We start from the raw sequence: 15,942 nt of genomic DNA on the forward strand, positions 1-15,942 counted from the left end.
CTGAGATGCAGGTAGGACAGAGAGACAGAGAGACAGAGAGACAGAGACGAGACCGGTGGCCCAGCTGTATAAACAGTTAAAAACAAAGTTAAGACTGGTCTTGGGGCGGCTGGGGTTCAGGAGGTAGAGCCACTGTCTAATGATCGCAAGGTTGGCAGATCGGTGGTTCGAGCCCCGGCTGGCCACATGTCGAAGTGTCCTTGGGCAAGACACTGAACCACAAATTGCTCCCAGTGAGCGGGCCGGCCGGCGCCTTGCATGGTAGCTTGCTGCCATTGGTGTGTGAATGTGTGTGTGAACGGGTGAATGAGAGGCCGTTGTAAAGCGCTTTGGAATAAGGCGCTATATAAGTCAGTCCATTAGATGTCTATGAATGAATGAATGAATGAATGAATGGACTTTATTTGTCATTGCTACAGTACAGGTACCAAACAACGAAATTTAGGAGGGGTGGCTCCCCTGGTGTTAGGAAAGGGAAAAAAAAAAAAGAAAAAGCATAAAATCACAAGAAGGTAAGGAGCTGGTTTACATCAATAAAGGCTATGTACACAATCCACTGTACTATACTGCACAGATAGTCAACTAGGGTTGTCATATTGCACAAAAGTATTTTTTCACGTTATTTTAAAGTGTCACAGTTTGCAGGCTTGAAATGTACATGTTTGTGCCTCAGCACTAGCTGCCATACAATCCGTCCGGACTGTCCTGGGCCCAGAACTTAGGCCTTTGCTGTGTTCAGGGCCTTGACGGCCCTGTGGTAGAAGCAGTTCTTCAGTCTGTTTGTCTGTCTGTATTCCATACAGTGGGGGGAATAAGTATTTACCATTTAGCATTAATAACAAGCTGTCACCACCTGACCCCTGACCTCTATGATGCTGTGGTTGTGTCTGCAGCTGGACTCTGAGAGCTCCTGCCCCTCCACCATGGACGTGTACGAGAGAGAGGCACGCATGGTCATCGACTACTCTGGCCTGCCAGAGGAACTGAAGGTAGGGGGAGGTGGAGGTGGTGGGTTACTGTTAACACGCATGGTCATCGACTACTCTGGCCTGCCAGAGGAACTGAAGGTAGGGGGAGGTGAAGATGGTGGGTTACTGTTAACACGCATGGTCATCGACTACTCTGGCCTGCCAGAGGAACTGAAGGTAGGGGGAGGTGGAGGTGGTGGGTTACTGTTAAGCAGGTAGAGAAGAAGGTAGGGGGAGGTGGCTAAGACACACCTCTTCTCCCTGGCCTTTGACCTGAGGTGAGCCTGAAATACAACTGCTGACTGCTGACTGCTGCATCACTGCAAGCCCCACTAAGTAACTATTTGCCGTCCCCTCAGCAATCCATCACAACAGTCGACCGACGACGACCACGGCGACTCCCCTCACGAAAACATTCGGAAAGTAACGTAACTCGTACTTTCATTCCGCGTATCGCGTATCGCACGGTTATCACGGTTATCACGCCGCACGTGAAAATTCAGTCCCGAACGACTCGTCGCTAAAAGGAAAAACAACACCAAGGGACTTCACGTTTCTTTTCTCTGAAGCTTTCAAACGTTCAGACGTTTGTTTTACAGCTTCATTATCGCACCTCGACCCCTGACCCAGGGAATATGGTTGGGAATTCTATTAGAAGAAAAAAAAAAAACTTTGTTGCACAATCAAAATAATGAGCTATTTAAAGTGATAGCCTACAACATCCTCTACCATGGTTGAAATTGAGGACAGTATTAACAGCAGTCAAGAGAGCAGTGATGATGATGATTAAGCTTGTAGCATAAATAAATGCTTAGGCTGTAACTTTTTGTTGAAAAGTTGATTTCAGTGTTTACAGAACAGAGCAGTGCTTAAAGAGATGTCAGTTGATTTCATTGTGTTTAAAGAACAGACATTCAGTTAGTACTTAGAGATGTCAGTTGATTTCATTGTGTTTAAAGGAGTCTGACAGACTTTCATGCTTAAAGAGCAGTCATTTGATTTTGCATTTGTTTCTTTTGTTTTGCACACAATCATTTGTTCGTTCATCTTTATTTATGAACAAATGTCGTTTTGCTAATATAAGTTATCCATGTATCCCTTTTTCATCCATCCTGTGGGACGGGTCGTGACTCGCGAGCTCGGGGAGCACCAAGCAGCATCCCTAGGTGCTCCTCTGAGCACTGTCCCCAAAAAGTTATGTGCACCCCTGGTTATAACAGTGTAGTAGTGTGTTATAACAGTGTTGTGTGTGTTATAACAGTGTTATAACAGTGTTGTAGTGTGTTATAACAGTGTTGTAGTGTGTTATAACAGTGTTGTAGTGTGTTATAACAGTGTTGTAGTGTGTTATAACAGTGTTATAACAGTGTTGTAGTGTGTTATAACAGTGTTGTGTGTGTTATAACAGTGTTATGTGTTCAGGGTCTAGCAGGGGAGGAGGTGGAGGGCCAGCTGGAGAGTCTGGCAGCGGAGGCGTCCTGTGTGGACCTGGCTCTGCAGCGCTCCACGGTGCCCAACCTCAAAGCCCTGGACAGGATGAGGGAGGTCAGGGACCGCCTCCAGCTGGTGACGGACGGTACGGCTACTCTGGATGAAGCAGAGAGACGCCTGTTCACAAATTAAATGAGCATTTCTCTCCACGAGTATGCATACAGTGGAGAAAATAAGTATTTCACCCCCTGCTGATTTTGTGAGTTTAACATCTGACTGCTGTGCTTGCCGACAAGGGTTTCTCCACCAAGTACTGAGTCATGTTTTGCTAGGGGGTGAAATACTCAATAAAACACTTTTTTTTCCCTTCAAAATTCATATTACGTGATTTTCTGGGAATTCTTTTGATATTCTGTCTCACTGTTGAAATGAACCTAACATTAAAATGATAGACTGTTAATTTCTTTGTAAGGGGGTAAACTCACAAAATCAGCAGGGGGTGAAATACTTATTTTCCCCACTGTATGTACTCGAGCACTTCCTTCTGCACACGTCAAACCGGTGTGTTTTTTGTAGTGTTAAGCCCTATTTGGAGGACAGGATTAGTATTACCTAGGGACCTCTGGTAATTTCTAATAATTACGGAGACGGTCGTCTGTGGTCTAAATCCCGTGCCATGTCCGTAAAACTTCACAGTTTTGACCATGTCTCCCCTCTGTCCTGTGCTGCAGCGTTCGAGGCCAGCACCAAGGCCACCCAGCAGCGCCACCAGGAGTTTGAGGAGGTCAAGGCCCGGCGCTTCCGCCTCTTCAGCCAGTGCTTCGAGCACGTGTCCACGGCCATCGACCAGATCTACAAGCAGCTGTGCAGGAACACCAGCGCCCAGGTGAGACCGAGGCGGCTGTGTCTCAGGAGGTAGAGGCTGTGTCTCAGGAGGTAGAGGTGTCTGTGTCTCAGGAGGTAGAGGCTGTGTCTCAGGAGGTAGAGGCTGTGTCTCAGGAGGTAGAGGCTGTGTCTCAGGAGGTAGAGGCTGTGTCTCAGGAGGTAGAGGCTGTGTCGCAGGAGGTAGAGGCTGTGTCTCAGGAGGTAGAGGCTGTGTCTCAGGAGGTAGAGGTGTCTGTGTCTCAGGAGGTAGAGGCTGTGTCTCAGGAGGTAGAGGCTGTGTCTAGAGATGCTCCGATCAGGGTTTTTGGTGCCGATCACCGATCACTGGAATCAGTGATCTGCCGATCCGATATCACCGATCACCGATCACAGCGTCGAAAATGGCAATTGAAGCATTCTATTTATTGTGTAGCATTATTTGTTTTTAATTATTCTTAACACCATTGACATTGTATAATTATAATAATAATAATAATAATTAATTTAATTTATATAGCGCTTTTCCAGGGCTCAAAGACGCTGACAATATAGGACACACATGGGGAGACACAAAAAACAACAAGCAACCACAACAAGTAACATGGAACAGAGAGTCAGCGAACGGGGAGGGGGGGGTGGTGTAGAGTCCGGTGTTGATGTTGCTGGGAGCCTCGATGGATGTGGCGGCGGCAGCGGAGAATGCCAGCCTTGGTGGCAGCAGCAGCCGTTGCCGTTGTCATCTGTATTGCCAGCCTGGGACCGAACCCGCGCGGCCAGCCAGCCAAGCCGTGCCATGCCAGCGACCAAATCGCGCAGCAGTGAGTGAAGGCTGGGAACGACCGACACTCACCTGCGGAGATGGCAACCCCCGAACCGGGGAGGGAGCGGTGGCTACCTCCCGGGACGAGGGTAATAGCACAGCACGGCCGGGCCAGCGATGACTGAGAGCGGCGCGCAGCGGGTCGGTCGGCAACACAGAGCCCGGGGACAGGAACGGTGAGGCGGTGGGTACTGCAGTCCGGTAGTGAAGGCGGTGAGTACTGCAGTCCGGTAGTGAAGGCGGTGAGTATTGCAGTCCGGTAGTGAAGGCGGTGAGTATTGCAGTCCGGTAGTGAAGGCGGTGAGTAATGCAGTCCGGTAGTGAAGGCGGTGAGAGGCGGGAGATGGCGGGGGTGAAGGCAGCGGAGTTCGGCGGAACAGGATACAAAAAGGATAAGACAGGATACAAAAGGAGACAGGACAGGATACAAAAAGACAGGATACAAAAGGACAGGAGACAGGACCGGGAACAGAAGCGGCAGTCACAACGCGGACGCCAGCGTGCTCTGAACCCGGAAGAACAACTACGGGAAACGCAACAGGACAAACAGGACACGGAGGCTAGTGACCGGACCGGTGTATATTAAGTATTCAAATGAAATTAGGAGATGAGAAAGTATCATGAATTGACAACCATCTGTTTTATTGAATTCACAACCACCTGTAGCTTACTTCAGGAAAAACAAATAAAATGTGAAAATAAAAATCATAATAAATAAAATGTACACTGTCACATCAAATGTGCAACATTCCACTCGAATGAGAGGAACTAGGGGCTCTTAGAGAACTGGGAGCTTATACTGTAGCTTTCCTGAGGAACAATAAACATACCCAAACTAAACTGCAACATAAACAGGCTATAGCCAAATATAAAATACTGTTTCAAGTCAGTCAGTTTCAAGTCATATTTAGGAGGAGATAAGACAGCAAGTCAGCAATAATCAATAAAACAAAAAAACTAAACATTGCACCCAAGGAGATTTCAGACTCAAACCTTACTTCTTAAGCAGCATCACTGGCAGATTAGCCTTGAGAAATACAAGCATCTCAGCGTTTTTGGCACTCAGCCTGTTCCTCTTATCATCTAAAATATGTCCTGCTATGCTGAAAAGTCGCTCGCTATCTACACTTGTGCAAGGTGCACAGAGGAAGACCTAAAACTTGCGCGCTAATAGTTGTTGTTGCTATGGGCCTTAGCCTAGCTTAGTGACTTCCTGCTCGCGGGGTCACATGACGTCGCTGAACACTACCTACACTACGCTCGTGAAGTCGCTCTGGAACTCTGACCAGCACTCGTGGAACGCCTCTTGTCCAATCAAAGCACTCGGTCCCTTTATGACGTCGAGCCCAGTGTGCGCTTCGGCGCTCTCGGAGCGAATCGACGAACGCAGCAAATGCCGTATGATATTCGTGGTATTGAAAGACCTTGCGTGCGTTCCTCCGCGAGGAATTTCTTTTGAGCAGACATTACAAACTGCATATTTGTTGTCTCTTTCCGACACTGTGTAATATTGCCAGACTGGCGACGCCATTTCTCTGTGTAAACTGATCGGCCGTGTTTGATCGGCCGTTTTGAGAACTCAGATCAAAACCGATCAAGGCCATATCGGCCGATATCGATCGGCGCCGATCAGATCGGAGCATCTCTAGCTGTGTCTCAGGAGGTAGAGCCGCCATCTAATGATCGCAAGGTTGGCAGATCGGTGATTCGAGCCCCGGCTGGCCACATGTCGAAGTGTCCTTGGGCAAGACACTGAACCCTAAATTGCTCCCAGTGAGCGGGGCCGGCGCCTTGCATGGCAGCTTGCCGCCATTGGTGTGTGAATGGGTGAATGAGAGGCCGTTGTAAAGAGCTTTGGAATAAGGCGCTATATAAATCAGTCTGTATAAGTCAGTCTATATAAGTCAGTCTGTTTACCATTCTTGGTCCTGGTTCTCTCTACTACCCTCAGGCCATCCTGAGTGCTGAGAACCCAGAGGAGCCTTACCTGGACGGCATCAACTACCACTGCGTGGCTCCGGGGAAGAGGTTCATGGCCATGGACAACCTGTCTGGAGGGGAGAAGGCCATCGCTGCCCTGGCTCTGGTCTTCGCCATCCACAGGTTTGTTTGTTTGTTAGTTTGTTTATTAGGATCCCCGTTAGCTAACGCCACGACATTAGCTAGTCTTCCTGGGGTCTGACACAACAATCACATTTGGACAATTGTCAACATTCTATACATACAGACAATTGTCAACATTCTATACATACAGACAATTGTCAACATTCTATACATACAGACAATTGTCAACATTCTATACATACAGACATCATAATAACAAAAGAATAAAATAACAGGTAACATCAGGAAGGCAGACATTCACAGGTAACATGGGAGGCAGACACAACACCCATATGTATGTGTTGTGTATGTTGATGGCTTGTCTATCAGGTGTGTCATGTGGAAAAGGACCACAGCGGAAATAAGTCTCTGACTTCTCTGTGTTTTATCGTCATTAGTTATGGGTTAGGGTTAGGGTTACGCTGTGATTTGATGTTTGTGTCTCTTTTTAACTTAAATAAATCTAATCAAATCAAACCCAAGACAAAATTGTCATTGTTGTATATATGTTACGGTACATGTGGGAAAACGGTTTATGCCGGCATTTTCCGGCACATGCTAGCATAAACCGTCGACTTGGTACATGCTAGCATGTCCCGGGAAATGCCACCATAAACCGTTTTCCCACATGTACCGTAACATATATATGTGACAAGTTGACAACTGACAATGAAAAGGGCTACCTGTAGGCAAAATCGTTTTTCTGTTTTTTACATGTGCTTAAACTACAGTCTGTAAGCTTTCAAATGATGCATCATACATTGAAATCGGAAACAAATTGAAGACGACATGAGTATTTGAAAGTTGCTACACCTGAAATCACTAAGCACAGAAAATGCCATTCAAAGATAATGTTTTTTCTCACCTTCACAGCCAGGTAATGGACGGTAACAATGTCTGGTTAACCCCGCCCCCAACCCCTCAGCTGTCAATATCTGTCAGTGTTACTCACTGGGTCAGACAGCTATAGCTAACATTATTACCTAGCAAGGTATTACCTAAGCTAATTAGCCAGCTTATCATTATGGAGGCTTTATGGTTGTTGTAACTATTATTCTTTTAATGAAAAGTCTTGAATCAGAATCAGAATTTATTTTACAGTACACAATAATACAAATATTTGGCTGTGGTTCTTCAACATTAGCTTTGCAGCAAGGTACATAATCACAACAATACCATCACAATAATCACAAGTAAATAAGTAAAGTAAGTAATGATAAGTAATAAAGTGATAAGTGATGGTAGTCGCACTACAGCAGAATTAAAGTGCAATCAATAGTGTAACATGCTGTGCAAAGTTCAACAAGATGAAAATGAAAGTGTTCAGGTATTTCTCAAGTAGTCAGGTAGTGTGCAATTCCTGTGTCCTAATGTTTGCAGCAAGGTACATAATCACAATAATAAGTAAATGAGTAAAGTAAGTAATGATAAGTAATACAGTTTTCTGAGGTGCTGTGGCGTCTGGTGGGCATGTGGTGTCTTTTGCCTCATCTGAACAGAATTCTCTGATCAAAAAGATACTTCTGTCTTCTGAAACAGACAAACATAAACACAGTTAGCTAGCTGTACACGGTATCAACAACACAACTTATAAGAACAGCATAATGCGCTACTATGCGATTGTTTTAGAAAGTCTTTAAAAGGCAATACGACGACACATAACGTACTAGCTAATGTTCGCTAGCTAACGCGGCTAGCCCAACAAACAAACAAAGGACTGTAGGCTACTTACTTGTGGTATGTTGATCCCGTGAAATCCGTATGTTGTCCTAGTAAAGTTTCATTTATTGGGGACTTTCTTTGTGCCGTCAGTCATTACTGAATAATTGATGAGCTAAGCAGTGTTCATCTATGAACAAACTCTGAACACATTCTCATTGTAAACATTAAAACACGGCTTCCTTTGTCCCTCCCCCTTGAGCTCAACAGCCAATCACACCCAAGTGAAAGCGTATGTTATTTCATGACAAACAAGCCTATTTTGTTGCTAGATTACACTTATTTAATTAACGTAAAACTGTTCGGAAAAATAACGAGTGGGTACTTCACATCTTCAAGTTGAATGTTAGCTGAAAAAACGAAAATCTGAGTTTTAGGTCAGAAATACTTTGAAGACGAATTTGACGTATTTCTGTTTTCCGAGAGGTGTCTGTTTACATCGTCAGTCGACACATATTTTGTCTGTCTGCCTTCAAGTTTGTTGTTGTTGTTGCTAAGGACTTCTCTAATGACTTCTCTAATGACTTTCCTCTCAGCTTCCGTCCTGCTCCTTTCTTTGTTCTGGACGAGGTTGATGCTGCTTTGGACAACACCAACATCGGCAAGGCAAGACATGTTGATTATAACTAGGGTTAAGGCTTAGTGTTAGGGGTTAAGGCTTAGTGTTAGGGGTTAGGGGTTAGGGGTTAAGGCTTAGTGTTAGGGGTTAGGGGTTAGGGGTTAAGGCTTAGTGTTAGGGGTTAGTGGTTAGTGTTAGGGGTTAGGGTTAAGGCTTAGTGTTAGGGGTTAGGGTTAAGGCTTAGTGTTAGGGGTTAGGGTTAGGGGTTAGTGTTAGGGGTTAGGGTTAAGGCTTAGTGTTAGGGGTTAGGGTTTAAGGCTTAGTGTTAGGGGTTAGTGGTTAGGGTTAAAGCTTAGTGTTAGGGGTTAGGGGTTATTGTTAGGGGTTAGGGTTAAGGCTTAGTGTTAGGGGTTAGGGTTAAAGCTTAGTGTTAGGGGTTAGGGTTAGGGTTAAGGCTTAGTGTTAGGGGTTAGGCTTATTGTTAGGGTTAGGGTTAAGGCTTAGTGTTAGGGGTTAGGGTTAAGGCTTAGTGTTAGGGTTAGGGTTAATGCTTAGTGTTAGGGGTTAGGGTTTAGGGTTAAGGCTTAGTGTTAGGGGTTAGGGTTAAGGCTTAGTGTTAGGGGTTAGGGTTTAGGGTTAGGGTTTAGGGTTAGGGGTTAGAGGTTAGGGTTAAGGCTTAGTGTTAGAGGTTATGGGTTAGGGATGCACCGAAATGAAAGTTCTTGGCCGAAGCCCAAAACTTAAATTAAGGAAACACTTGGCTGAATACCGACTACTGAATGCGTATCGGCAGTTTTTAATTTCTTTAGCCATGAATTCTGGCATTCAGTGTTTTATTCTCATAATCTATAATGTCATGCGTGGAACAGTGGTGATTGATTCATGATGATGAGGAGGAGGGTAGTGTAGTGATGATGAGGAGGGTAGTGTAGTGATGATGAGGAGGGTAGTGTAGTGATGATGAGGATGGTAGTACAGTGTTCATAACGTCCCTGGGGCTTCCCCCGTCTCTGCAGGTGATGTCCTTCTTCAGGGATCTGTCCAGGGAGAACCTCCAGATCATCCTCATCTCCCTGAAGAAGGAGTTCTACTCCAGGTCCGACGCTCTGCTGGGGGTTTACTCTGAGGTACCGGTCCACTACGCCCATCCAGTGGGTCACTCTCTCTATAAGCCTTCTCTTTACACTTCCTTATGTTGGTGGCTCTTGTGGTGCTGGGAGTTTAGACAGCTGTTTGTTTCCAAAGTGAAGAGATCATAAAGTGCATGATGATAACTTCATCTGTTAATCTACCTATCCCTTCAATAAGTCATGTATGTTGTTGTTGTTTGTCACATGTCTGTCTGTATTTTGTCATAATTATACTCTTTATCATTTTGACACTCTGTTGTTATGATTGTGATATTATGTTGGGACGCTGTCTAAAACAAGATGACACATCTCAAGGAGTTTATCCTAATAAAGACATTTAAATGTAAATGTTTTATCTCTATTCTCCCTCTCTTTCTCGTTCAGTTTAACGACTGCATGTCCAGCCGCATGCTGACCTTTGACCTGACTCCCTACCCTCTGAATGAAGACAACGAACAGGAGGGAGAGAAGGCCATGTGAGAGAGGGAGGAAGAGAAAGAGAGAAGAGGGAGGAAGAGAAGGAGAGATGATGTCAAAGATTTGGGATTGTTTATTTTTGCATTAGCGTTGTTGAAGGCAAAATAATTGTGACGCTCTGCTAATCGTAATCTGTTACTAAACCAACTTAATCGCAGGTTGCTGGCTCCCCAGGCCCATATACTATTGCCAAGGTATCCAGAAAATGTTATAAATGTGTCATTTTGACACCCACCAATGTCATGTGACACTTTATGATAAAACATCTCTGCCGTTGTGAAACCTATGCCCCCCTCCTTCACTGACTTATCCTGAATGTCTGTTTTGAACATGTTACAATTTCTAAATCCTTCATAGCGGCTTTCACTGTTAGTACTGTTGGTACTGTTTTACTGTGTTTTTATCAAAATAAAAAAATAAAAAAAATGTTATTTGTATAGCGCATTTCTTACAAGATGCAACTCAATGCGCTTCACACAATGAACATTTTCAGTCAATCAATCAATCAATGCTGACAGAGCCGCGAGCAGGCAAAAATAAAAACCTGTACACTATGTAGCCAGGAAAATTCCCTTGCAGCCCTCTACACATAGAGCGACTACTAGCCAGTTTGCCTACCAGTACCCAGCGGTGGTACTTGAGATTTGGAGGGCTGGCCTTTATGTTAGAGCTTTTATCCAATCAAAATGTGTTGCCAGGGGGCTCCAAAATCTGCCCGCCTGCACAATAAACCGTGCCACGAATACGACCTGTAATTTAACGTTGAACGAGAAAACCTGTGGCGTACCTAGTGGAAACCTACGTAGATTTCGAGTTGGCGAGCAATAGCAACAACGGCGCCTGCTGTAAGGCTCAATGATGTCAGCACCCAGCACGTCTTTTGATTGGATACGCACTATTGAGATGCGTAACTATGCCGGTAGATGTGGGACTTTTGAACACCTTTGGGGACACCCGAGTGGATTTACAGCTCAACGAACAAGTGCGCAGGGAAACGGAGCTCCACAACGAAAGGGTGAGCAAAAATAGGGACATACTGAAAAGACTGATCGATTGTGTCCTGTTTTTGGGTAAACAAGAACTTTCATTTAGGGGACACGATGAAAGCGCAGAGTCCACAAACAGAGGAAACTACGTTGAGCTTCTTTCTTTTCTTGCTGAAAACAACCCAGATTTACATTACCACCTGTCCACAAACAAAGTGTTTACTGGGACGTCAGGCAAAATACCAAACGACCTGATTTTTGCTATTGCTGAAGTGATGGGAGAAGAGATCAAAATGGAGATTAAAAAGGCACCCTTTGTCGCTATTATGGTGGACGAGACGACAGACGTGGGTAATGTAGCGATCTTAAAGATGTTAGTTTAACACTCTTCATTGTAAATGCGGATTTATTGATTAAAAATGCTTCGGAAATATTAATATAACTCTGTTGTACTTGTCTGACTATGTTAAGGTGATGCAACGCCCGGTTATACTGTGTTTCTGTCTAGTTTCTAGAGCCATGGCGTCATAACGATGGTATTAAGAGGTAGAATAATTCAGGTAGGAATGTGTCGGACATCACTGAAGGCCTAGGTGTGAAATGCACCGCCCGCCACTGTAAAATACATTAATTAAAATGTTGTCTTGTCTTTCTTTTGTGAAATATTGATAGATAAATACCTTCTTTTATCTATTTTGTGGTTTCTTTTTATTTTACTAGATCTTGATCTTTTGTAAAGCGTCTTTGAGTGTCTATTGGCTGCCCTTCCAATGGTCTAAACATGACCATGTGCCCCCATAGTTGAAAACATCGCGCTAACGTGATCTACTGGGATTTTCTCGCACAGCCATCTCTAGTGTTTACAGAGAATGGTCAGAAAAAGACAGAACTATCCTGTGACGTCAGTTCTCTGGGCGAAAATGGTGGTGGTGGTGTAATGGTGTGGGGGATATATTCTTGGCACAAATCTGCAGCAATTGTGTGATGCTAGAATGTCAATATGGACCAAAATCTCAGAGGAATGTTTCCAGCACCTTGTTGAATCTATGCCACGAAGAATGAAGGCAAACGAGGGGGTCCAACCCGGTAATAGCAAGGTGTACCGGTGCAAGTGGCTGGTGAGTGTATGTTGGTGCAAATAACTAATTTGACTACTATTGATTTGATAATGATGTATCATTTATATAAAAAGCCTTAATGTTGAGCCCTGGTATAAGTGTTCTCCAGTGACTTTTGTCCGCTATAAGGTGGTGATAAGTTCAGGTTTGTGGTGTCGCAGCAAAAAAAGTGCCAGATTTTCCAGCGCACCGTGCACGCATTTCATTACCCGTCTGGGCTAAGCCCCGGATCTCCTACAATCCTAAATCCGCCCCTGGTCTACACACCAACATTTAAGAGCCGCATATATGGCCACATACACATCGACACAGTTTTCACAGCGCCTTTATTGAAGACATCCCAGATGACGGTGGGCTTATTGTATTTTGCCCCAAATTCCTGACTTGTGAATCAGTACAGCCTCCATACCACGACCTGACCAGCAGATGTCATTATGGAGCTGCTGTATCGAATGCATCGATTGATCGACACTTTTTCTGACACAATTGTGTTGAATGTGTCAATGCGTCGAAAGCTTCGTTTCCCCCACCACTACTTGATGCTGTTCCCCCAGCGTACCACCGCGTACAGCTGACTGGTAGAACATGCTCAGCATGAGTCCTGCATATGCCTGCAACCTTCCTGGTACAGAGTTTCCTCAGCTCTCTCTTCACCTGAGCCACACTGATGAAGACACTGGAGCGGGGGACGGTTGGGGGGTCGTTGGCTGTGGCGGGGGGGGCAGAAGGATGGGGGTGCTGAAGAGTTGTGAAGTGAGGAAATGGTGGGGCTGGAGGAGGAGGGGAATGGAGGGAAGGTGTGAATGGAGTCAGTGGGGCTGGAGAGGGAGAGGGTACTGGATTGGACAAATGTGGTAGGTGAGAGGTCCAGAATGGGTCCAGACAGGGCAGGGGGAGGGGGCTGGTCCAGTAGCCGAGCAGGGCTGGAGGAGCTGGGGGGAGGAGAAGGAGAAGGATGATGGAGTGGAGAGTAGTTGGTGGAGCTGGGGGGGAACAAGAAGCTTTAGAGTCAAAACAGAAGTTTGGATTGTTTCAGTGAATGTGAAAACCCTTCATAAAACAAGGTCCCATACATCCTCCTTCACCTGAACGAGGCCACACTTTTAGGCCTTTGTCACTAGAGGAAGTGACGCGCTGCGCCTTCCTGTTTGCATCTTGTCTGCTGGTCGGAGGAGGAGGAGGAGGAGGAGGCTGACTGGAAAATGGCTGACGGTGTGGATCACATCGACATCTACGCCGATGTAGAAGAGGAGTTTAACCAGGTACGCACACTGATAGCGTCGCCTATCCCGCCCTTATAAATGTCATATTTGTGTTTAGTTGCTTTCCATCAACATTTTAAATGCATATTGCAGAGCAACATTTTGCCATCTCTGCCGCCTCTGCCTTGTGTTCGGGGACGTGATATGGCTCTATCTACTGCTCTCGGGAGACATCCAGCAGAATCCCGGACCAGTCGCAACCAGGCGGGCTTCACGTTTAGCCAGACAACAACTATATCTTTCCCAGGCAAATGCTACGAGCATAAACATTGACGCCATTGTCGACAAACCGGTTAGTTTGCCGGCAACAGCAGACATCCAGGTTTCAGACGTGGCTAGCAAAACAATGGGTAGATATGCTAATAACATTACCCCCCCACCTATCTTCCACCACCTAGCCAGGGAACACAGAGGCCTCCCCCACCCGGTGACGAACCCCCCCCCACCACCCGGTGACGAACACAGAGGCCTCACCCACCCGGTGACGAACCCCCCCCTCCCCCCTCCCTCCCCCACCCGACGACGACCCCCCCCTTCTCCACCCGGAGACTCTACGACGAAACCGTTGAACAATGGGCGCCCCCCCCCACCCCCCAATCCTCAACGTGACGATGACCAAAATGGTGGTGACTATTTCCAAGTCAAAGACATAAACTCTCTATTTGGACACAGCAGTAAGGGCCTGCATATTGTTCACCTTAATGTGAACAGTCTTGTGCCTAAACTGGACCAAATCAGAGAAATGTTCCATGACAGCAAGGTTCATATTTTGAGCTTCTCTGAGACCAAGTTTGATGAATCCATCAAAGACCCAGAGATTGAAATAGTCAACTACACAGTCATCAGAAACGACAGGAACAGGTATGGGGGTGGTGTCTGCATGTACATTCACAACGATATTATCTTTAACACCCGTGATGACCTGAATCATGACAAATTAGAATCTGTTTGGGTTGAAATTATCTTTAACAAAGCAAAACCGGTGCTGGTTGGTTCTATCTACAGACCTCCCGATCAGAGTGATTTCTATGATATTCTTGAGGGGTGCTTGGATGACGTTGACTGTGTGGAAAAGATTCTTATTGGAGATTTGAACACGGACATGCTCAGAAATGAAGCATCCGTTTTCAAATCCTTCACTAGGTTTTCTGAATTACACGGTCTCCGTCAACAAATTACCAAACCCACTAGGGTGTGTATTTCTACTCAAACCACCATAGATCTCATTCTAACATCGGATGAGTCCAAAATCTCCAAGAGTGGGGTTATTGTATGTGGGCTAAGTGATCATTACATGATCTTTTGCACTCGTAAAAAACAAAAACCCAAGGCTGGCGGTCATAAAACTATAACTACTAGATCCCTTAAATCCTATTCTAGTGAGGCCTTAAACCATAAACTGGAGAATCAAGACTGGTTTGATGAACTAAAATGCACACAGGTTGAAGAGGCATGGCTAGGTTTCAAAACCAAATTCCTAAATATTATTGACAGTATAGCCCCCATGAGAACAACCAGGGTTAAAACCCGATCGGAACCATGGATGAATTCGGACATTCTAAATGCTATGAAAGTCAGAGACCTAAAATGCTCTGAAGTTCAAAAATGCAAATCAAAATTAGTGAAACACTTAAACGAAGATCACAAAACCCACTTTGAGAAAATTAAAAAACAATGCAACAAACTATGCAATCAGGTAATTACCATGACCAAATCTGCTAAGAAAGAATACCTCGATAACAAAATCGAAGAAAACTTAAACAAACCACGTGACCTTTGGAAGCTACTTAATAGCCAACTAGGTTGCAGTCAAAAACTCAAAACCAGGTCTACAAACATCAGCATCAAATCTGGTGATTCTCTCCTTACAGACAAGCTGGATGTGGCTAAGTGCTTAAACACTTTCTTTACAACCATAGCCACTAAATTAGTTAACAATCTACCACCCCACTCAGGGCGTTATGGTGTAGAGCACATCCGTGAGTTCTACAATAAACTGGGTGTACGCAATGATGATTTTAAACTCTCCATGGTGTCAAACGATGAGGTGTTTAAAAAGCTAGGCGCTCTACACTCAGAAAAGGCCACGGGCCATGACAATATTCCAGCCAGATTTCTAAAAGACTCAGCTGCCTCCATTACCCCAATCATCACCCACATAATAAACCTCTCCATCAAACAGGGACACGTCCCCCTTGACTTTAAAATAGCAAGGGTAACCCCACTGTATAAAAAAGGAAGCAAATTAGACCCAGGCAACTACCGACCTGTTTCTATTCTTAATTCCATCTCGAAACTTATGGAAAAAATTGTTTATGAACAGGTCGATAGGTACCTTACCGAAAAAAAGCTGATGTATGAATTTCAATCAGGATTCAGAACATCCCATTCCACTGACACATGCCTTCTCTATTTGAACGACCACATCAACCATGAGGTGGACTCGGGCAAGTACTGCGGCATGGTCATGCTGGACCTCCAGAAGGCCTTCGACACAGTAGATCA

The 15,942-nt window shown here is 45.2% G+C and overlaps 1 protein-coding gene across 1 annotated transcript in view; it reads left to right on the top strand.

Moving 5' to 3' along the window:
- Positions 1 to 10,074, top strand: part of LOC308154426 (structural maintenance of chromosomes protein 1B-like) — a gene marked incomplete at both ends in the record, with an annotated part of 25,695 nt that extends 15,621 nt beyond the window's left edge. The window contains 7 exons of the mRNA XM_080527588.1: positions 894 to 1,067; positions 2,391 to 2,544; positions 3,131 to 3,285; positions 6,035 to 6,186; positions 8,442 to 8,511; positions 9,481 to 9,591; positions 9,979 to 10,074. Coding sequence (XP_080383714.1) covers positions 894 to 1,067; positions 2,391 to 2,544; positions 3,131 to 3,285; positions 6,035 to 6,186; positions 8,442 to 8,511; positions 9,481 to 9,591; positions 9,979 to 10,074 — 912 coding nt within the window. The remainder of the gene's footprint in view (positions 1 to 893; positions 1,068 to 2,390; positions 2,545 to 3,130; positions 3,286 to 6,034; positions 6,187 to 8,441; positions 8,512 to 9,480; positions 9,592 to 9,978) is intronic.
- Positions 10,075 to 15,942: the final 5,868 nt, after the last annotated feature.

The sequence above is a fragment of the Nansenia antarctica genome (genome assembly GCF_963989245.1).
Source record: "Nansenia antarctica genome assembly, chromosome: 3".
Lineage (NCBI taxonomy): Eukaryota > Metazoa > Chordata > Actinopteri > Argentiniformes > Microstomatidae > Nansenia > Nansenia antarctica.